This window comes from Sceloporus occidentalis, unplaced genomic scaffold (assembly GCF_023333645.1).
Source record: "Sceloporus occidentalis isolate IW3139 unplaced genomic scaffold, rSceOcc1.0.p SCAF_66, whole genome shotgun sequence".
NCBI lineage: Eukaryota > Metazoa > Chordata > Lepidosauria > Squamata > Phrynosomatidae > Sceloporus > Sceloporus occidentalis.
This window is the reverse complement of record NW_028317046.1, coordinates 2,866,421-2,888,485: the sequence shown is the minus strand read 5'-3', so window position 1 is coordinate 2,888,485 and position 22,065 is coordinate 2,866,421. Positions and strand designations below refer to the sequence as shown.

The 22,065-nt window shown below is 49.2% G+C and overlaps 1 protein-coding gene across 1 annotated transcript; it reads left to right on the top strand.

Annotated features, from left to right (window-relative positions):
* The first annotated feature begins 1,255 nt into the window (after positions 1 to 1,255).
* LOC149286885 (zinc finger protein castor homolog 1-like) lies at positions 1,256 to 20,191 on the top strand. The gene is made up of 20 exons (XM_089493688.1): positions 1,256 to 1,361; positions 1,658 to 2,161; positions 3,967 to 4,804; positions 5,149 to 5,211; positions 5,614 to 5,704; positions 5,851 to 6,015; positions 7,832 to 8,004; positions 8,177 to 8,994; positions 9,163 to 9,283; positions 9,517 to 9,580; positions 9,686 to 9,846; positions 10,105 to 10,227; positions 10,340 to 10,660; positions 10,858 to 11,056; positions 11,223 to 11,394; positions 12,750 to 12,898; positions 13,215 to 13,455; positions 13,946 to 14,242; positions 15,184 to 16,242; positions 20,124 to 20,191. The coding sequence occupies exons 1-20, from the start codon at positions 1,256 to 1,258 to the stop codon at positions 20,189 to 20,191; spliced, it is 5,733 nt and encodes a 1,910-aa protein (XP_089349814.1).
* Positions 20,192 to 22,065: the final 1,874 nt, after the last annotated feature.

Genomic DNA, 22,065 nt, shown 5'->3' with positions numbered 1-22,065 from the left:
AGCCAAAGTGTTAACGCTCACCGGGCAATAGAGGCGATCGGGGCAGTAAACGCAGCCACACAATGACATCATCGGCAGCGGCGTGGCAGTGAAAGGGTGCGAGGCATTGTTTAAGGAGGAAGTTCTGCGTGTAAATACAGTAGTTGGTGAGTTTGTGCTGGGAAAGACATGAAACGGCCCCGCTTGACAGGCCGGCTTTATAAATGTCTTCCTTATATTGATGCAAAATAAAAGAATTTCTGCTTGGGTCAAATTAAATAAAACGGGATGTTTATTTTAACCGCGAAATAATAAACTAAACTAATTTTAAGCGGGACAGGGAGGGTTTCTGACTTAACCCTTCGGACACCAGGGACTTAGACGACACATTATAAAGCGCTGCTCTGCTTACGCCTCTAGCGTTTAGAGGGTAAAGGTCAATCATACGTTTATTGCAGTTAACTGGAAATAAAATAAAATTAAAATCCTTTTATCGCTTGTGTAAGGAACTCTGAATGGATGATATTCGTGCGAATGACCGTAAGTTGTGCGGTGGTCGCGTTGGCTCGCTCACAGCGTGTAAGTTGTGCGGTGGTCCCGTTGGCTCGCTCACAGCGTGTAAGTTGTGCGGTGGTTGCGTTGGCTCGCTCACAGCGTGTAAGTTGTGCGGCGGTCGCGTTGGCTCGCTCACAGCGTGTAAGTTGTGCGGTGGTCCCGTTGGCTCGCTCACAGCGTGTAAGTTGTGCGGCGGTCGCGTTGGCTCGCTCACAGCGTGTAAGTTGTGCGGTGGTTGCGTTGGCTCGCTCACAGCGTGTAAGTTGTGCGGTGGTCCCGTTGGCTCGCTCACAGCGTGTAAGTTGTGCGGTGGTCGCCTTGGCTCGCTCACAGTGTGTAAGTTGTGCGGTGGTCGCGTTGGCTCGCTCACAGCGTGTAAGTTGTGCGGTGGTCGCGTTGGCTCGCTCACAGCGTGTAAGTTGTGCGGCGGTTGCGTTGGCTCGCTCACAGCGTGTAAGTTGTGCGGTGGTTGCGTTGGCTCGCTCACAGCGTGTAAGTTGTGCGGCGGTCCCGTTGGCTCGTTCACAGCGTGTAAGTTGTGCGGCGGTCCCGTTGGCTCGCTCACAGCGTGTAAGTTGTGCGGCGGTCCCGTTGGCTCGCTCACAGCGTGTAACCTGCTGTCTGTACCGAGCTGTCAGGTTAGAGGATTATAGCCCCTGGATCATCGTAGGGGGTCTGACTTACACCAGTACATCGCTGGGAAGACTGGTTAAAAGCAGACATGGTTATCCCTGGAGCATCTGCTGGAGTTCCGGTATCGCTAACTGAGGCCAGGGCGAGCTCGGCCCGTCTCCTACTGGCAGCTGGCGGCCCCCGGGTCCCGCAGGGTGACAATAATGCTGGCTGCTCTGCAAATAATATAGAATAAATAATATAGAATATAACATAGAATATAAAGAATATTTTTATGAGGTATGGATTAATATCAGCCCCTTTAGTTTCTCTCAATCAGTCATTTGCCGGTGGTGGGGTAATTCGCCGGGTGCGATGTGATCTTAGTATGAATGGCTTGCAAAGCTTCTTAGAACTTTGTAAATGTTGACCTTATGGGTTTCTCGGGTATTTGATGGCGTCCGGACACTGCTCACACACCCCTTCTTTCTTCTTTCTTCCCCAACTTTAGCTGAAAGAAGTGTTTGCACTGACGCAACCTCAGGAAAGCCGAAGATGGCTGCCAAACGGAAAGGCGGCCTGAAACTCAATGCAATCTGTGCCAAACTGAGCCGGCAGGTGGTCTCGGAGCTGGGGTCAGACTTAGGAGAGGCAGATCCGGGGGAAGGGGAGCAGACCCGAGAAACGGACCCCACCGAGGGCGCCAGCGCTGACCAGAGGAGTGCTGAGGAGGACAAGCGACGCAGGGAAGTGATAGAGAAATGGGTCAACGGAGAATATACAGACGAGCCCCCGGAAAGGACTGGTAGGGAATGCAGGAGGATTGGGGTCGCGGAGCTCCCACCGGAAGGTGTCTACATGGTACAACCCAAAGGGTGCAGTGATGAAGAAGACAATGCGGAAGAGCCAAAGGTCTCCCAGATTAACAGATATGTGGAGGAGAGGGACTCGGAAGGGACTGTCACAAAGGATACAACCGAGGCAGCTACAAAAGTACCCTCCGGGGCATCTTCAGGTGGGTGGCTCTTGTTATGTTAGTGAGATTTAGATATGATGAGGACTTTCCCTATCGCCAAGTATGTCCTAGCCTCAAATATCCATAGGGGGAGATTCACCTACATTAGTGCCCCTTGGCAGAGTGTGATCTGCCTCGCAGCCCGGGTTGCGCACGCGCCGGGCACTCGCACACGGTGGGTTTTCTGCCTCATTGGAGGTCAGATGCCTCCGCTGGTTGGCTGCTAGTGGCAGCACAAAGCTCATAATTATGCATGAAGATATAAACAGAGCTGTTTAATTATCCTTCACCACATCAGTGACAAAGTAATTAACAAACATTGCGAGATCAATGGGAAGATGTGTGACCTTCAGCAGACGCCCATAGGAAAGCATTTCCCTCCGAGGGACAAGGTGACTCCGCTCATTGTGTGCATCGGCACTAAAACAAAGCCGCACAGAAACACTCACACCGAGTGAAGGCTCGGGCGATCAGCAGGGGGATTGTGTACACGGGATCCCAGATCATGTATGATTCTTCCTTCCGTAGTGTCTTCCTTCCAAATATAGCACGCAAGGGCTATTTATATATTTGTCTCTGCCTGAATCCTGCGCGATGTGTCCCCAGACACGGTACTCGGGGACGCTGGAGGAAGCCTGCTCTGTATACTCGCCTCGTACACGGCCGGCTAGCACTCCTTTCATTACTTCCAAACCACAGACACGTCACATAACACATAGCCACGCGTGCTTCATACAGCGAGATGTCATTCCCGAGCAAGTATTCAGGGACCTCATACACGGGATCCAGGAAAATGAATCGTTAGGCTGGGTTTTCCATATACACGGTGTGTGTATATATATATACACACACACATACACACATACATACACACATACATACACATATCTACAGGATCAGACCCTCTAAAACATTAAAGTTTGTAAGAAACATTAGATGCTAACAGTAACAAAGTATCTAAAGTTCTCTTCCAACGGATAGACGTTTGGTTATTAAAAAGGAAATGCATTACGCGGCTGCGGTCTTAAAACTAAGAAATCCTGATTTACGGTTCACTTATAGATCGCAGAGCAGTTTAACGCCAGCCTATATACTTATCCGTAATGTCGCGTCCTGATCAATTAAGTAAAGAGGGTGAATTATAGAATAAAGTGATCTGACAATGTGACTCAATGAACCATAAGTAGCCGACATTATTGTCTTTATTTGTCACATGGTCATATTTTTCTATATAATACAGCGTGCTATACTCATATAACGCAGAGTATATCGTACATACCCAGCCCAGTATATCATACGTACGCTCACCCCGTACCGAGCTTTACGAGTCTCCGCAGGTAAATTTACTATACTCTCCGCGTCTTGACAGACAGAACTTGGCTTCGCTTCCAGTAAAATGACTTTCCTTCATAATAGAGCAAAGAGAGAGCGAGCGGAGACATTTATGAAAACTTTGTTTAATGTACTGAAAAGCCATTTCTGAGAACATTTAGGGAATTGATTTTCTTGCCATTGATGAACTCCTTTTTATTTTACCCCAGTATTAATTACTTTTTTTCTCATCCTTTTTTTTTTTTTTAAACAAATTAATTTAAAAGTCATAAAACCTAACAAGTGAGCCAGATGCGTAAAGGGAAGATACGGCCGGCACTTGTCTCACTGCTAAATACTGTATCAAACAGAGAGGGTTACAAGAACACCTGATAATGTCCCAAAATAGCCTTTTACCCCACAGTTTTATATATATATATATAATAAAGGATAAGAAAGGAATATACGATGACTTTCTCGTTCTGCTCTTACAGGAGAAGCCTCGTCTCTGCGTGATTACGCCGCCAACACTATGAGTGAATTCCTCGGGATGTTTGGGTACGTCCAGCCCAACGTACGGGACGAACTCGCGAAGAAGATCAGCTTCGATAAGCTCAATGCTGCTACCTCACAGTCCGGCTCCGGTGAAGACCCCCTCAGCAAACGAGCGCGGTTCTCCAAGTACGAGGAGTACATCCGAAAGCTGAAGGCCGGGGAGAACCTCTCGTGGCCGGCTCACGTGACAAAGTGTGACGAACAGAACTCCAAAAACATTCAGGCCAAGGAAGGCACCACCCAGCAAGTAGCAGCACAGCCCCTGACCGTCAGGGTCCCCAGTCACGAGGCGGCCGTTCTTTCTGAGCCCAAGACCTCCGTTTTACCCCTCACAACAGCTGGCAGCTCACATATGCAAGGCCTAATGCCCCGAGCTTCCAAATACGACTTCTTCATCCAGAAATTAAAGACTGGAGAATCCTTAAGGCCTCAGAACGGGAACACTTACAAGAAGCCCTCTAAATATGACTTGGAGAACGTCAAGTATCTTCATCTTTTTAAGCCGGGTGAGGGAAACCAGGACATGGGCGGCTCCATCGCTTTCAAAACGGGGAAAGTGGGGCGTCCCTCCAAATACGACGTGCGAAATATTCAGAAGCTGACTCCGCCGAAGGCAGTGGTCCCCAGCCTGTCGCCGGCACCCCTCACAAGCACCCCGGCCACCCCTGTGCCAGCAGCAGAGCAGCCGGTGACGTTATCCTTCAACACTCCAGAGTATCTCAAATCTACCTTCTCTAAAACAGACTCCATCACTACAGGGACCGTCTCCACAGTCAAGTAAGTAACCGATGGAGAGCTACCCCGTCTTCACTCCTGGGTGTATTAAGTGCGCTGTGCACGTGGTTTGAGTCCCAGGGCTTGGTTCATTGTCTGGGAGGAATGCCGGCTGCAGTTAAGATAGAAGGTTTGCTTATCTGAGTTAAATTGGATCAGAGGGTGAAGAGGAGTCTCTACCCGGGCCGGAGGGGGGCAATGTCACTGAACTTGGTTCAGACGAGGTTAGGATGATGTGGTTATTGAGCACGGGTTATGTGTATCCAGATCCGGGAGTGTGGCATGAGACGGAGCTGGATAGGGAGCTTGACGGACTCTAACCAGCTCTGCCCTGTCTTTCTCACCAGGAATGGACTTCCCCCAGACAAGCCCCCCGAAGATGTAAATATTTACCAGAAATATATTGCCAGGTAGGAGTCGTTTGTACGGAGATGGGGAGAGTTGGTTCCGCCTGTAGGTCCAGAACACACATTTCCGCTTCGTCCCTTTAACATCCATCCTAACCTTTCACCCCGCCGGAGGTCGAAGACGGATCAGACGCCGAGGCCTGATTCCGTCAGAAACCTCTGCCGCCCGTCAGCAGGCTGAATGTGTCCGTGTGAAAGGAGTGCACAGCGTGTGGGAAATCGTTCATATATACGGGTCATTATGTTTAATGTGTTTATAGAGACATCACCACCCATGTGACTGTTCATATGGACCTTTCTGTGTTCCCTCTCTCTCTCTCTGCTCCCCCGGACCGTTTGTATTCCCGTCGCCTTCTCTTTGTCCTGTTGATCCGCGTTTGATTTTGAACCTTTTGTACTTTGCAGATTTTCAGGTAGCCAACACTGTGGGCACATTCACTGCGCGTATCAGTACCGAGAACACTACCACTGCCTGGATCCGGAGTGCAACTACCAGGTGAGGAGCAGCTCGCCGGCACAGACACAGCCATTAGTAAGCCCTGCGCTTTACATGAAACGCACATACGTGTAACACAAAGACACGTGGACGCGTGTAAAGGAAGCGTTAAAGATCCCTCTCACCGCCTCGCTCTCTCTCCGCAGAGATTCACCAGTAAGCAGGACGTGATCCGACATTACAATATGCACAAGAAACGCGACAACTCCCTGCAGCACGGCTTCATGCGATTCAGTCCTCTGGACGACTGCAGCGTTTACTACCACGGCTGCCACCTGAACGGGAAAAGCACACACTACCACTGCATGCAGGTAATAACGGTCTCCGGCAGGTAATGAACGACAATCCAGCCTGAAACTAAGAATGATGGGAGATGTAGTCCAGGATCAGCTGGAGATTCCCTGCCATATACTGCTGGCGCGAGATAGGGGCCAGCACCCTACCCCCGTGGCATGTATAGCATCTCCTATTCTACATGTATAGCCTCTCTGCACATGCTATACTTTAACTAAACATGTTAGACCCTTGCAAGACTAGTGGGCAGCTGAGATCAAGTGCCCCACTCCAGGTGGCAGCCTGTTACTGATGCCAGGGTATTTAACAACACATCAGCCACCTTTGCCACCCAGCAGCTGCAACTACTATTCCTGGCATGCTGAGCCGGTTAGGCTAAAGTGGACTGTACCGATTCTAGCTATTTCTTTTTAAATCATGGCTCGTAGATCTCATGCTTTCCATTTGCGTTTAATTCCTACCGTGCCCACTCTCATCATGCTGAGTACGACAACAGTGTTACATAGTACCAGCCACTCCCTATCTAGGTGGTTTAACACCACACAAGGGTGGGCTGCCTCGGCCCTTCCCCGTCCGCTGTAAACTATAGCTCTCACCAGACACCAGGTGGGCCCGTCCATCTTTTTACTAGCTGTGCCCGTAGAACAGACTTCTCCAAACCCGCGGGATCTGCCAATAAAAGGTGCGCTCGCTCGGCGTTCTGGAAGACGCGCTTTCGTTATGTCCATAATTGGTGTGGATAAATTTCAGTTCCTTGTTTATACAAAGGCCACATTTTTTAGACTTTAGCACCAAGTGCCACATTGCAAATTATTCCTCAGCCGCTTTTTGTTTAATTCTTTTTTTTCCCTCTGATCCCGTGGTGGGGTTCTGCTTTTTTTCAAGGTGTCACCAGCGAGTGCATTTTTATTCTGCAAACAGCTGGGAGAGGAGTTTTTTTGGGTATTTGTCAGTGTTTTGTTATTGTCTGTTCTCATCAACCTGCCGGGAGGACGGGAGCGGGGCGGGCAGGCGCAGGGGGTACTGCCGGATTTTTTTTCCCCTTTCACTTGTGAGATGGAGCAGACCCTGGCAATCGTCTCCTGATTTTTTCCTCTCGCCTGCCGCATTTTCGGATTCCGCAGCTTTTTTTTTTTTTTACTCAATATGGCAAAGTTGCCCGCTTTGCGCTGAGACAGATGCCAGAGAGCGGACAAATAGAGCATTCCATTAGTGACGTGCGGGCGCTGTGTGCTTGGCGTTAGGACCATCGTACACGCTGCTCCTATAGACCCCCCCAACAGGCTGTCTCTGCTCCATCTCAATGCTTCTCTCCAGCACCATCCCACAAATTCCCTGTTTAAGTCGTCAAACCTTGGGGTTTACTCACAAAAGAGGGGATCTGCGGGCGAAGCGAATATTTCCATTCCCTGGTATCCCAAGTTATAATGAAGGGCCAAGCAAGAACAGAAGCGTATTGTGGCTGGCCCTTCATCGTGTGTAGTAATACGGGAGAGTCGTCACGTTCAAGTCTGCTGCAAACTCCCTCTTTAGTAGATAAACCTTTTTTCTTATCACTTGATCACATGACATTCTGCTATAGTATTACGTATGTTATATCTTATATATTAAATACTTATTTTCATGGCAGCCGGGTATACTGGGAATACAAGGGAACGCGGAGTATACACAAAATTTACAACATATCAAATGAGGTATAATCAGGCTAAAAGGGCTATTTTGAGATGTTTTTGCAGGCCGTTGATGTAAAAAAAGAAAAAGTAGTTGCAAATTATTTTATTATTGTATGTTATATGGAAGTGATTTTTGGTTCTATATTTTTTTTATATCCAGGTGGGCTGCAACAAAGTGTATACCAGCACCTCAGACGTGATGACCCACGAGAACTTCCACAAGAAGAACACTCAGCTAATTAACGATGGATTTCAGCGCTTCCGAGCAACCGAGGACTGCGGCACCGTAGATTGTCAGTTCTACGGACAGAAAACCACTCACTTTCACTGCAGGTGAGATCAGCGTTGGGGAGAAACATGGCTGGGATTTGGTCTGGTGTTCCACCAGCATACCTGGACTGGGAGACGGACGGTAATGACTGGAAGGAGACAGATGGACTGTAGACATGCTGGAGATTGTGACTTTAGCGACTTGACGGTTCTCATCTGTTGCTGCTGTTTTCAGGCGTCCGGGCTGCAGCTTCACCTTCAAGAACAAGTGTGACATAGAGAAGCACAAGAGCTATCACGTGAAAGATGACGCTTACGCCAAGGACGGGTTCAAGAAGTTCTACAAATACGAAGAATGCAAGTACGAGGGCTGCGTGTACAGCAAGGCCACCAACCACTTTCACTGCATCCGCGCAGGCTGCGGCTTCACTTTCACCTCTACCAGCCAGATGACCTCGCACAAGCGCAAGCACGAGAGGCGGCACATACGCAGCTCCGGAGTACTCGGCCTTCCGTCTTCCTTACTGGGGGGGAAGGACAATGACATGGAGGAGTCCAGCAACGACGATCTCATTGACTTTTCAGCTTTAAGTAGTAAAAACTCTAGCTTGAGCGCTTCCCCCACCAGTCAGCAGTCTTCCGTGTCCCTGGTCCCTACTATCTCCGAGGCTCCTTCTCCACAGACCCAGAAAGCCACCAGCACCATTCCACCTACCACAAAGATCTCCAGCCTCCTGTCCCAGACACTGCCCAACAATATGCCCTTGGCTTTAGCCCTATCTAGTTCAACCCTTCCTGCAACCGGCGCTTACTTCCCGATCATAAGTGGTCGCGGAGGTTCCTCTCTGCCTACCGGCTCCGCCAACATGATGCCCGTAGCAGCCCCGGACTCCTCTCCGCAGTCTGCATCTGGGGCCAGCGATCAAAACAGCACTTCGCCAGCCGCCGCCACATCCATTATGGAAAGGATGTCGGCCAGCAAGGGTTTAATCTCTCCCATGATGGCAAGATTGGCAGCTGCAGCTCTGAAGCAGTCACCACCTCCTGAATCAGGTGAGCATTAGCTGGGTGTAGAAACATCTACTTAGTTATAGCGGTTCATGTTCTGATCATCCTTATCTGCGGTTACTTTGTCTCTTTTTACATTGATTCTCGCCAGCCTTGTAGGAAGTGATGGTTTCAGGTTCTCTCTTATTATAGACCTTTTTATTCCCTTTATAGGCATAGGACACCCGCTGGGGCGTATGAATGTAGGAGCAGTAAAAGCGGAACCTGGAGACTCAGAAGGAAAAGTAACCCAAAACAGCTTACAGGACCACAGTCTGGACCTGAGTTTGAACAGGTGAGATGGGACGGTGGACAGAAGGCGGCTGTGAGAGCCACCAGCCTGGAGGTGAAATAACAGCCAACCTGACGGCACGTTTAAAGCGTAACGCGGCTCAGGTGTTAACATCCAGGTCCGTTACATTAGGTTTTTCCACCCAGCTGTAGCTGGAATCGCAAGTCCTCCTTCTAAGGCAGATTGTCTGTAAAAAAATATCTCCAGTAAATTGGAAATCTGTGTTTCTCTTCCAGCATTGAGTCCAACGGCCAAGATGGAAATTCGGACCCGTCACTCCTCCCCGCTCTAATAAGCAAGGTAACAGCCGCCTGGGGTAATATGGAAAGGACCCATAACCCAGCATCGCTGTGAGTGGATGGAAACCGGCAGAACTGAAGTCTCCAATTATCCTTTCTTTTGCAGATGCCGCATGCCAACTCCCATCCGGCAAACCTCCATAGCCTAAAATCAGAGGCTGACAGCAGCGACTCCGGAGCCGGGGAGCCGACACATTACCTCGGCAAGGTGATGAAGGCTCTTGCACAGGAAAAGCACACAGAGCCCTGGAGAACATACTTACGCAGGTACCGTGAGATGGGGTCTCCCACACTACTAATCCAGGGAGTCCAGCTACAAAGGCAGCCGTCGCCCACTCCAAACACTTAAAAGCTGAGACCTCTGTATTAATCCTTAAAGATGGTTTGCCCCAGATATTCTTAATTTGTTTTAGAGTTTTACTATTTCTCTGCCTCCAATACCTGTCCTGTAGTCATTTCTTACGAGTTCAGCCAGAACTTAAGTCTGATTTGGGGTTTTGTGTCTGACGCGTTTTGCATTATCAGGTACGGCCCGGCAGACGTTTGCGACCCGCAGTGCGATTTTCTGCACAAACTGCATTTTCACTGCATGGTGGAGGAATGCGGAGCTCTGTTCAGCACCCTCGACGGCGCCATAAAACATGCCAAGTAAGGACCAAGGAGATAACCTCAGCCCTTTCTAGTGTTGGTAACTCACTCCGCTCCTGCGCGTTCTCCGCCATATCTCACCCCGGCCTTCGTTTTCTTGTTGCACTTGCAGCTTCCACTTCAGGACCGATGTGGGAACTCCAAAAGGCAGCTCCGAGGGTCCGTTTGTGGGCGACGGCAAAGTGTCCTCAGAGCCGTCTCCTCCTCTGTTGCCCTCGGCCCTGGTGCCCGGTTGCGAGGCACCCGCTCTGTGCTCCGTTGCTGTTCCATCCACTCCGGCTCTACTGGCCTGGAAGCAGTTGGCATCGTCCATCCCGCAGATCCCTCAAATACCGGCCTCTGTGCCCAGTCTGGCATCTTCCCCGATGGCGACAACTTCACTGGAGAATGCAAAGCCTCAAGTGAAACCCGGGTTCCTGCAGTTCCAGGAGAAGTGAGTGCATGCGCCGTGACCAGCTCTGGAGGGGACAGACACCCCTTATCGGTAGTCACCATGTTAGCCGGTCCCTATTATACGTGGCATTTTCCCCTTAGGGGTTGTATTCCGGTTCTTGGTGACCGAGCTGCGCCGGCTAAACATCAGGGATCATGCGCAGCAGCTTACCTAATAATAATATTGTGTCTTTACAGCGACCCTTGTCTGGCAACAGACTGCAAATATGCAAATAAATTCCACTTCCACTGTCTCTTTGGGAACTGCAAGTACGTGTGTAAAACGTCAGGAAAAGCCGAGTCCCACTGCCTCGACCACATCAACCCCAACAACAGCCTGGTGAACGTGCGCGACCAGTTCGCATACTACTCCCTGCAGTGCCTGTGTCCCAACCAGGTGAGCGGAGAAAAACACACCGTGGACGAGGGGATTGTGGCCAGCGGGAGGGTATGAGGGTACAGTGGCACAAAGCGGCAGAATGGAGCACATGGAGGGGGGCCGGTGGTCTCCAGCCGTGTTACGGGTCTGTCTGTAATGTTGTGTTATCGCTCTTCTCCCCCAGCACTGCGAGTTCCGGATGAGAGGACATTATCACTGTCTGCGTCCGAGCTGTTACTTCGTCACCAACATCACCACCAAGCTGCCATGGCACGTGAAGAAGCACGAGAAAGCCGAGCGGCGGGCGGCCAACGGATTCAAGTACTTCACTAAACGGGAGGAATGCAGCCGGATGGGTGAGTGCCGCGGATCCACAGAAACGTCCGTCAGCTTCACAGCGCTTAGCGACATTAAGCGGCTCTTCCTCCTGACGGGGCCTGTAACTGAAAAAGCCCCCTCAGAAACAACACGGGGGAGATTTGATCGGGGGGGGTCCTATGGGAAAGACGTACGGCTCCTGAATCTAAGACGAGACCAACGACCGATTAAGGTTTGAGTCTTCACAGCAGGAGAAACGGGCGACTAGACGGGGGCCGAATGGGGCCGATCTGATATGAAATTCTGTGTTTCTACCCTGTGCGTGTGGAAGGGCAGCTTCCAAACCAACCTCACACTCAGATAATGAACTGAATCAGTTGCCGGACTGGGGCGCCCCATTTTTTAGGTAGTAGTAGTGAAAGGGATAGACGTTCTTCACGGTAAATAATCTGCCCCCCCCTCGTCTAAATATCTCGAGTCACTGAAGCGTCTGCAAACAAACAAAACACAAGGACCTCTCCCCGTTAATTCATAAAGAATTCATGTCTCGGGTTAGAAGTGGCTGCAGTAACCAAGGTGACCGCCGTCAACACTCCGGGGCCGGCTCTGCTTACATACGCCCCGAGTCGCCCGTGTTTGCTCACCTTTCGCAGGTGCAGCTTTTAAAGCCGGGCTGCGTTGTCATGGCGACTGCAGCTCCTCACCTGCGCCGCTCCCGTCTATTTGTTCTGGTTTCCAGAGCACCGAACGGTCCGGAGCGGGGAGGAATCAGAGAGAGGGAATGAAGCGAAAAAAGGGGGGGAAATCTGTAATTTAACCGTTTCAGTGCTTCCTGACAGGTGCGCAATGTTCGTGATATTAACCTGGACTCAGACATATATGTGTGATCATCACTGCGTGTGCTCGCTAAACACCAAATATTCCTTATAGAACCTGCCGGTAGATCGGCCCCATTCGGCCCCCGTCCAGTCTGCCCGTTTCTCCTGCTGGAAAGACTCAAACCTTAATCAGTCGTCGGTCTCGTCTTAGATTCAGGAGCCGTATGTCTATCCCATGCATGCTTAATACCCTCGCTGTATTACCCTCTACCACGTCTGCTGGGAGGCTGTACCATTTATCTACCTCCCTCTCAGTAATTTAAAAAAACTCATCAAGTGTGCAATCTGTGTACTTTTCTGTAAGATCTGTTCTTTGCAGCATAGTGACTTCTGATGATCTTCTGGCTGCTCAAGGGTGTCCTGTCTGAGAACAGGTGATGATGATTTGTGCCAACATCTACTGTTCTTCACTCTGGCATTGAAAGAGTTGAAAGCCGACTCTTGCATAGGCGACGTCATCCCTGCTTTGTCCGAGGTGATTTAGCGTCGCTTTACTTTTTGTTTCCCGTTATTAGGGTGCAAATACAACCAGGTGAACAGCCACTTCCACTGCATCCGCGAGGGCTGCCAATTCTCCTTCCTGCTGAAGCACCAGATGACGTCTCACGCGCGCAAGCACATGCGGAGGATGCTGGGGAAAAACTTCGACCGGGTACCCGGACAGGTAAATTACCCCCCGGCTTTCCTGCTTTAACACCAAGCTGGGTCTAAGTCTAGTTGCTGCTGCGGAATCGACCTCTTCCTGGGATAGCCAGTCCTCCCCCCGGGGCAGTTTCACAGCAGCCGGAGAGCGGGCCCCGCCGTACCTGCTTTACTAAAGAGAGCTCGGCAGACGCAGAAAGATTCAGCCGCTGTGAGGCGCATTTCCAGCCATGCTCAGCTGCAGGGGCATGATGGGAAATGTAGTCCGCGGCAGCTGGATTTGCCACCGGCGTGATGAGGCTACGAGCTGCTGACCGCAGGTTCCTGTCTCGCTGCAGGTCCTCCCTCAAACTCACAGAGGAGACAACCTCTCTCAGTGGGGCAGCGCAGCTCCAAGCCCTTCCTCTACCGAGAATCCTTCCTCCTTTCAGATGACACCCCAAAATATGATGGACACGGAGACGGACGAGTACATGGATTACACCGGCGGGGGCAGCCCCGGTGGGATGTCATCGGAGTCCTCCAACCTAGACCGCAGCTGCTCCAGCACACCGGTGGGGAACGAGAGCGCAGACGCAGGTAAATGAGACCGTCCGACGCGAATGGGAGCGGAAACGCTCGTGGCTTTTAGGACCAAGCTCAGGTTTAGACATCTGTCACATCTCACGAGGTTCGGGCTTCATCCTTAAAGCGCAGTCAGGAACCTCGGGCCCCGAGTGTAAGGAGCAGCCATTGGGCAAAGTCAGCAGGAATGTTGCACCGGTTTCCATGGCGACTGCCCCACTGTTAGATCTGTGTCCCATGCTCCGTTAACCTCGCTAGGCCGGGTCAGCTGGCTCCCTTACCGTTGGGATGTTTAGTGGAAAGCCGTTACTCCTCACCCTTACGGTCTGGTGATGTGAGCCGGGACTCTCCTTTGTCTGCTCCATCTCTGTGATTTTCTGCGTTTCATTTCATCTCATCGTTTTCTCTCTCAAGCTTCTCATTTTGGTTCATTTTGTTCTGTTTCTTTTTCTCTCTCCCTCTCTCTGTTTGTTCTGTTTTCCTGCTTTCTCTCCACGCTCTCCAGGCTGCCCGGTCCCTTCCGCTTCTGACGACGCACTCACCCACAATGCACCTCCACAACCACCCCCAGCAGTGGCTCTTCCTCACGTACCCTCCTTTCCTCCTGCCCTTGTCAGGTCCCCCCTCTCCACCCTGCCGTACCTGCTCTCTCCATCCTGTGTCTCATACTCCCTGATCACCGCCAGTCTGGGGGTCAGCAGGGGCATTGTGGTGCCAAGCAGCGGCGCGCCAGCATTCACACCAGTAATAGCCACTCCAGCTCCAGTCAAAAGCGATGTCCCTCTAGTACAGGACGCAGCAGGTACCTTTTAGCTTCTTCTGTCCCACTCGTCCACCTAAAGTCATGTATGATGGGCCTTAGAACACGCTAAGAAGGAAAGGGGTGTCTGGGAGGCAAATGGGGTGCATGTTGTGTTTTAGAAGCAGCGGCCGGCTGTTCTGCCCTCTTCCGCCTGTTCAGAGTCCTTTACTCCGGGGGTCTGGCCCGGGAAGATCCGTAAAAACCCCGTCCAGAGAATTGGTGAATAAAAAGGGATCTTTATTTCGAGGCCAATTTATGGCTTTACCATCCACAGCATTACAGGTTCCCCATAAAGCAAGACAATCGCTCCGTCCCCTACATGAAACGTTCTAAGTGTATCAATTAATCGAAGAAACATATAACCAATGAGAGATCGCCCCAAAAAGTCATTAATAGCACAAATAACGTACATAAAGGCGCGATTAGATGAGGCTCTCGGCTATAACTTCGTACTTATTAAGGACGGATACACCAGGGTGCCCTAAATAAACATCAGCGTCCAGTGTTCCCGTACACAATGGAAATGCCCGAGCTCGAGGGCCGTACGGATAGTAGGGATAGCTTTGGGAGTCACTGAGGTCCCGGGTGCGTCAGGAGGCAGCTGAAGCGTTTCTTGCCCCTCCGGGTGTGCAGCCGTTAGGGTTTGGCACTCTGCGAGGAGTGATGTTATTCGTTAAAATGGGCCAATTCGGACCTGGGGAAATATTGCGTAATCTCAGGGGCTGTTAGTGTTGTAGGGCAAGTAGCTTAAATTTACTCCGCCAGCTTGCGGGGCATTTAGTGTTCGTTCTGCAGCTGTCTGCAGGGGGTTTTGCCATTTGGGTTTTATAAACGAGGGTGCATGAAATTTCCTCCGAAATGCTGCGAGCGGACGTCGGGCGAAGGCGATACCCGCCGGGCAGACATTCATTTTCACACTGTGCACTTCTGTCTCGTTCCAGGGAACACCATCACCATGCCAACCGCCTCCGGGGCCAAAAAGCGCTTCTGGATCATCGAGGATATGTCGCCGTTTGGAAAAAGGCGCAAGACGGCTTCCTCGCGCAAAATGCTGGACGAAGGAATGATGCTGGAGGGATTCAAACGCTACGACTTGTACGAAGACTGCAAGGACTCGATGTGCCAGTTCTCCCTGAAGGTCACGCATTACCACTGCACCCGGGAAAACTGCGGCTACAAGTTCTGCGGCCGTACCCACATGTACAAGCATGCGCAACACCACGACCGGGTCGACAACTTGGTCCTTGATGACTTTAAGCGCTTTAAGTCTTCTCTTATTTGCAACTTCCAGGACTGCCAGTTCTCTGGAAACAGCACACACTTCCACTGCTTGCGCTGCGGCTTCCGTTGCACCGACAGCACCAAAGTGACCGCTCACCGCAAGCACCACGGCAAGCAGGACGTCATCAGCGCCGCTGGCTTCTGTCAGTTCAGTTCTAGTGCGGATTGCGAGGTTCCCGAGTGCAAGTACAAGCTGAAGTGTTCCCACTTCCACTGCACTTATCCCAGCTGCAAGCACACAGTGGTGGGGATGTCTCAGATGGACTCACACAAGCGCAAGCATGAGAAGCAGGAGCGAGGGGAGCTCCCATCCGCTTCCCCTGGCCGCGAGGGCATCACTCAGTCTGGCACCGAGTATGAACTCCAAAGCCCACCAATGAACTTGGACAGCTCTCTGAACCTGAGCACGGACCCCCACAACTCCCTCCTGTTCCTGCAAAACGCCGCCGGGGTGGGTCTGAACGACTCGCTAGACCTTAGCAAAAAGCCCCAAGATGAGGTCAGTTCCAGCCTCAAGAAAGAGCCGCAGGACACTCTTCAAGTTAACTCTGTAGATGCAGATGACGACTTATCTCAGGACGAGGATGAAGACGACGACGATGAAGAGGAGGACGACGATGAAATGAATGAAGATGAGGAGGAGGACGAGGATCTGAATACAGATTCGGAGGATTCCATGCCTGGCAGCGAATGCTTACCAAGCAAAGGAGTCGAGCAGCGTGCAGAGGGCTCAACAAACCACTGTGACATCTCCCCGGCCCAAATCAACCTCCAGGCATCCCCCTGAATCCAGGCTCTCCCACCGAGGGCCCTGCTCTCCCCACACAAATAACAAGAACAGGAACCGAAAACTGAAATAGTTATATATCTTCTGCAGAGAAGGACCAGGTCATCAGTACCAGGGGCCACACTGTGATCACCGGCCCCCTCCAACAGAAACCTTTCATTCTGGTGCTTGAGAGCAGTGGACAATGCATTCTCGCGCATGACTCCTCACGACATGAAGCCCTTCCACTACTCGACCCCCGTGCCAGGGCTCCGAAGAGCTCCGTTCTGGGGGCAAAGGGCAGAGATGGGGGTACTTGTTGCTACTCCTCTGGCATCGCACAGATTGTGGTCGTTGCGAAGGAGGAAGCCAAACGGGCTGGGGTCTTGGGGTATTTATTGACTACAATTATCGGGTGCCCTGCGACAAGGATATCTGTCCTGTTCTTCCAGTTTTTGTCCTTGGGCTGTTCCCGGGAAGCTAATGTTTTATTTTATAAATATTTATAGAGAAAGCTTTCCTCTGCACCAATTGCTCTGGTTTATTTATTTATTTAGTGTTGTTCTGACATTAAATTGGGACTTCGCTTACGTGAGTGGCCAGGAGGAGTTCCGAGAGAGGGGTGTCCTCTGTACCCCATAGGACACGCTGTTGCTGCTTTCTAGGACTTTGGTGAAAATGAGCGAGGGTAGATTTGTGTCATAAGGGGGGGGGGGGTTCGGCAGCCCATGGCTCTCCATGTTTTTTTGGGATGACAACGCCTGTAATCTGGTTGCTCATAACCTGCTATCACACCTCCTTACCAGAAACTATTTCAACTCAGGGGTTAACCGGCCACAGCTCCCTATATAACGATCGTCCAGCCCAGCTTTACCGACCTCCGTGACGTCGTGTCTGGCGTTCATACTGCGGAGGCTCTGAATATGGCAGATAGGCCAGAAGCGGAGGCAGGAGAAAGGTTATAGCCCCCCCCACGCCACTGAGTATAGCACAGGATAGCCCCTCTCAGGTAGATAACTAATTCAGTGGAGATACTGCTGCATATGAGCCTGTCGGGAGGGCTTTAATACTCTAGACCTACAAGTACCAGAGGTGAGCGAAACGCGTTGCCCACCCAGCATTATCGGGCCTTGTTTTCCCCTAAAGCCATGGGCTAGCATTATCCCAGTGAGGCCACGTTATAAGCGTTGGGTCAGTAGGGAAGCCTCTAATTTGTATAATCAGTCCATTTTTGAGGCTGGAAAAAAAAAAACAGAACACTAAATGACAAACGCACAGCGTGCGCCGGGGCGAACTCACCTCACTTTTTTTCTCCAGATCTGCTGTATTTATTAACCTGAACAAAGCAAACAGAGATTGGGGTGGGTGGGGGGAGGGGACCCTCGAGTGTTTGCAATTATTGGTGTCAGAGACTAATGAATTCTGATTAAATAAAGTTGTACAGTATTTTTTTCTGTAAAGGTTATATATAGAACAAAAAAAAGGAAAAAAATAGAAAAAAAAATCAATTTAAGCTTGCAGAAGGTGTCTGTTGGTGAATATCATCCGACACGAGGCTCAGTAACCAGATCCCGCTCCAATCCTTACTTTTTGCTTCTGATTTCCTGGAGTCCAGATGTTTGACTTCACTTTAGCACTGAAAACGCGTGATTCCGACTTTTAACTTGAATTTTCTAGAAAATAAAAATAAAAATGACCGTAAAGTTGACATAATACAGAGGATTGTAATCTTCAGATTGTTAATATAAGTTTGTAGTTATATATATTTAATTTTTGTGGGTTTTTATCCCTTCAATCGGTTACGTGTGCTTTTATTTTTAGAGGGTTAGAGATTTTTTTTCTCCCTTTAATTTATTTTTTCGTTATTATTCTCATCTGTAAGATGAGTTTGGGCAGCCGCCTCCTTAGAGCTACGGGCCGCGCGAGAGACCCCGTTCCTCCTACGAGCGTCTCTTACGCAGCCTTAAACCTCACGGGGGCCGAGTCAGGAGCCGGGACGTTAAAGGCCCGTCTCCTCCGGGACCCCATTCCCTCTCTCTCTATCTCCTGCAGTTCTACATCTTTTATACAAAAGAAAAATAAGACACAAACACACAATTCCCCCCCAAAAAAAATGTAAACCGCCAGGTGAAGAGCAGGAAGGATGAGGTTCCTTCCCAGTACCAGCTATTGAGGACCCTATAATCCCCCACACCTCACCAAATGCCCCTACAGAAAAAAAAAAGCAATTAAAAGATTCCATAGCTGATGGAAATAAAATGAATGAAATAAATTTAAAAAGAAAGCTATAAATGAAGAAACTAACAAAAAAAGTCAGTTTTTTTTAATCTCGATATTGCACAGTAGGACGTAAGCCATTTCCAGCTAAACGAAACGTGTCATTTCTCCTTTCATTTTCCGTGGAGGTATTTGTTCATCCTGGCGAAATCCTGTTTACTATCGGTATCAGGATCCGTTTATCTGCGAGCCGATACAGGCAGAAGCAAGAGCTCATCCGTATATAACCGTGTATGTTTCTGTATATGTACGCAGATGTGTGTGAGTGCGAGCGTGTGTGTGAGTGCGAGAGCGTGTGTGTGAGTGCGAGCGCGTGCGTGTGAATGTATATTATATATATATATATGATACGATGGGTGAAATAAAATAAGTAATAAAGCCCCTACAATAGCCGTACAATATACAACATAGTATGTGTGTAAACCTGGGTATAAAAAACACAGAAAACCAATTTCTAACCCAAAATCTAAAATATTTCTGATGCGTAGGAGACGGGGATATATAAATAAAGGAAACAGATTATGACTTATTGATTTGTAACATCGCAGGGTTTGGATATATTGGTGTATATATATAACATGTGATATACTGTATATATAATATTTAATATACTGTATATAAAAGTATATATATATATATATACACAGCTGTGAGTGCGTGACTGCAAGGTCAGAAACTGGAAAACATCAACACTACCTGAGCATTGTGATAAAGGGGAGAGGGCTGCGCATGAGTAAATAACGGGGGGGGGGGGGGTTAGATCCGTGGGGCATTTGCTTTGATACATTATAACGGGATTGTGATAATAAGGAGCGGGAGTCACATGCGATCATTCTGGGCTCACAGATATTATTGATATTAACCAGTTTACGGCCTCATCCATATTGCGTGTTTGGTGTTGCGTGTATGTCCGTATACATACATGTTTATAGAGATGCACACGCTGTGTACATGCAGGTTCACGCTGTTAAGACTATTCTATGGCCAGGTCGGAATAAGTTCCTCGATACTTGAATTGGACTTTTCCCACATCACTAAAACTGAATATTTTTCCACTTGAATTTAGTGCTGTTAGAAATTTAATATATGTGTTTATTTATTTGATTTTTTTTTTTTTGCATGACTGATGCAAGGTTTGACATTTTCACTCAATAAAAACTGGAAAAAAAATTAGCAATTCCTTGTGTGTCGGCCCTTATTAACGAGAGGGGGGGGGTTATTAAAAAATACCCGGCAGCAACTTAACAGATCCAATACGATCGCTGCGCTTTATGTTTAGCTTTACGTCTCTGATTCGTGGAATCGTTACAAAGTAACCCAGCGATCTAAAGACCGGTTGTTGTTCTACTCTGCAGGCCGGCGAGCTTGTTTCTAATTGGCTGCAGCTAACCAATAGGAACCAACACGTCACCAACGTGACTCTCTGCGCCGATGTTTGTTACTCTTTCGCACGCGATTATGAAGAGCGCCTTCTCCTGCCTGGGGAGGAATTAGGTGCCTCGCGAAGGAGCCGCGTTAACTGACTGCACTGTAATCTTCTAATCTAGTTTTCCTGAGTAAAAGACGCTGTGACAGCAACGTTGCGATCAATAAAAGTTGAGCAATTTGGACCTAACGAAACATAAAAATCAAAGCATTTCCTCTAAAACGTCCAATCGATAAAGAATGACTCCTAATAGACGATAATAAGCCAGAGTTTCATAGAATAATGAACATAATACCTTATTATATAGGTGAAGCCCCTCGCAGCGATTACCCCCCCCCCCCCGGTACAGTTAAAATGCTAAAGCTGTAAGAATCCAGGTCCTTGGGCAATACCGATCCATTTTTACCAAACTTTACAACTTTCAGCAGAGCACAAAACCTGCTAAAATCGACACCCCTGTCCTGTTCTTCTTTTGGTCCGGACTCTTCGCCCCCAATGACCCCTTTCCCCCAAAGGCTGAGCTCCTGAGTACTTTGTAGCCGCTGGGAAAACGAAGACGCACCCCCCACGGGCCAGGGCAGGCAGAGACCCCGCAAAGCTCACGACAAAGCTGGGGTCCGGAGATTCTGTTAAGTGTTACGAGATATCGGGTGATTAGTAAAGAACTTGTCAGAAAAGTGACAATTGGGGCAATTTGGGCGATCTCGCTGCCACCTCGCTGAAGTGTAAATATACTTCTATCACCGAGGCAGGTGCAAAGAATAAAGAATAACATCGCTTTCCGGCGTATTCCAGAGACACGGGGACGAGGCAGCAGCCGGCAGATAAATGGCCGACGAGACAAGTGCTCCGTAAGCCGTTTGGGTACCGAAAAAAAAAAAACCTCTTAAGCAAAATATTATGAGAACAGCCAAGCAATATGCGGCCGTTTAGAGGAAAAAAGATCCTTAATGTTTATTGTAGATTAAAAAAGGTCTGTGCAGCGTCAGGCAGGGCAGCAGGCGAGATTACTTAAACATTCCGCTTTACAGCAAAGCAGGAATTTCTGCTCCCGGCGTTACCGGTTCTTAAAGCAGACTTGTCATCGAATAACTTTTTTTTTTTTTTTATGATCACTCGGATAGAGGAAACAGAGCGTGAGGTGAGGTCCTGGCCGAGCGTTTAAGGAGTCGGAGTAAAACCAGCTGCTGTTCCAAAATCACACAAAGGGTCAGATTGGAGTTAAATCGGGGAGGTCAGGCGCTTTATTTCTCACCAAGTCAGAATTAAGAAAGAATTGTGAACACCAAGAGTTGTCCCTGTGTGAATAGTACTAATTCACCTGTGCTCAAGCAGGGAACTCTGGTAGGGCAGGAGAGAAATACTGTCTCTGGTGGCATTTTGTGGTTGCGTTTGCTGTGTAGTCGCAGGGCTGAGCTGACCAGACCCCGCACAGCCGTGGGAAGATATTTTAATTGAAGTCCTCTTATCTATATGGGGCCAAGCAACTGATAAATGTGTCAGGGTGTTACTGCGAGTTCCCTGGACACAGATCATATCTGCTACTGATCAGCCTGCCTCGGGATCCAAGGGGAGTAAGGACAGAGACAGCTTAACCTTTTAAGTGCCAGCACGGATGGATTAGGCAATGTCATATTATATATATATATATATATATATATAGCTGGGACAGAAAACACTTTATTACCTTATTTCTACCGTTTTCTGATGTCTGGCGTTTGCTATTGAAATCTATATTTCTGCAGATCGTGATGTTACACGGCAGCCATAAAGCTGTCAGCGCGCAGAGGGGGCCCCCCAAAAATCTCAACAGCCTCCATTAACACCCAATGATGTAACCGTAATGTAACGATAAGTAACAGAAGCCATGACGATTGCTGCTTCTTTAATACATCTGGCCTTTTCTGCATCTCACCAGCTTCACAAATACAATAACTTGCCGAAAATGTCAGTCCTCACCGAGTCCAAGTCCTTCAGATGCAATCTTGTAAGGATTTAATACTTGGATACACACACACACACACACACACACACAATTGCAACACACTAATAAAAGGCTGAGTATCCAATCAG

Excerpts from the sequence above, each read along its gene's own strand:
- LOC149286885 (XM_089493688.1), top strand. The coding sequence starts at position 1,256 with ATGGTTATCCCTGGAGCATCTGCTGGAGTTCCGGTATCGCTAACTGAG. Across the intron at positions 9,581-9,685 it reads TCCCCGCTCTAATAAGCAAG|ATGCCGCATGCCAACTCCCA; the intron begins GTAACAGCCGCC and ends TTTCTTTTGCAG. Across the intron at positions 10,661-10,857 it reads TTCCTGCAGTTCCAGGAGAA|CGACCCTTGTCTGGCAACAG; the intron begins GTGAGTGCATGC and ends GTGTCTTTACAG.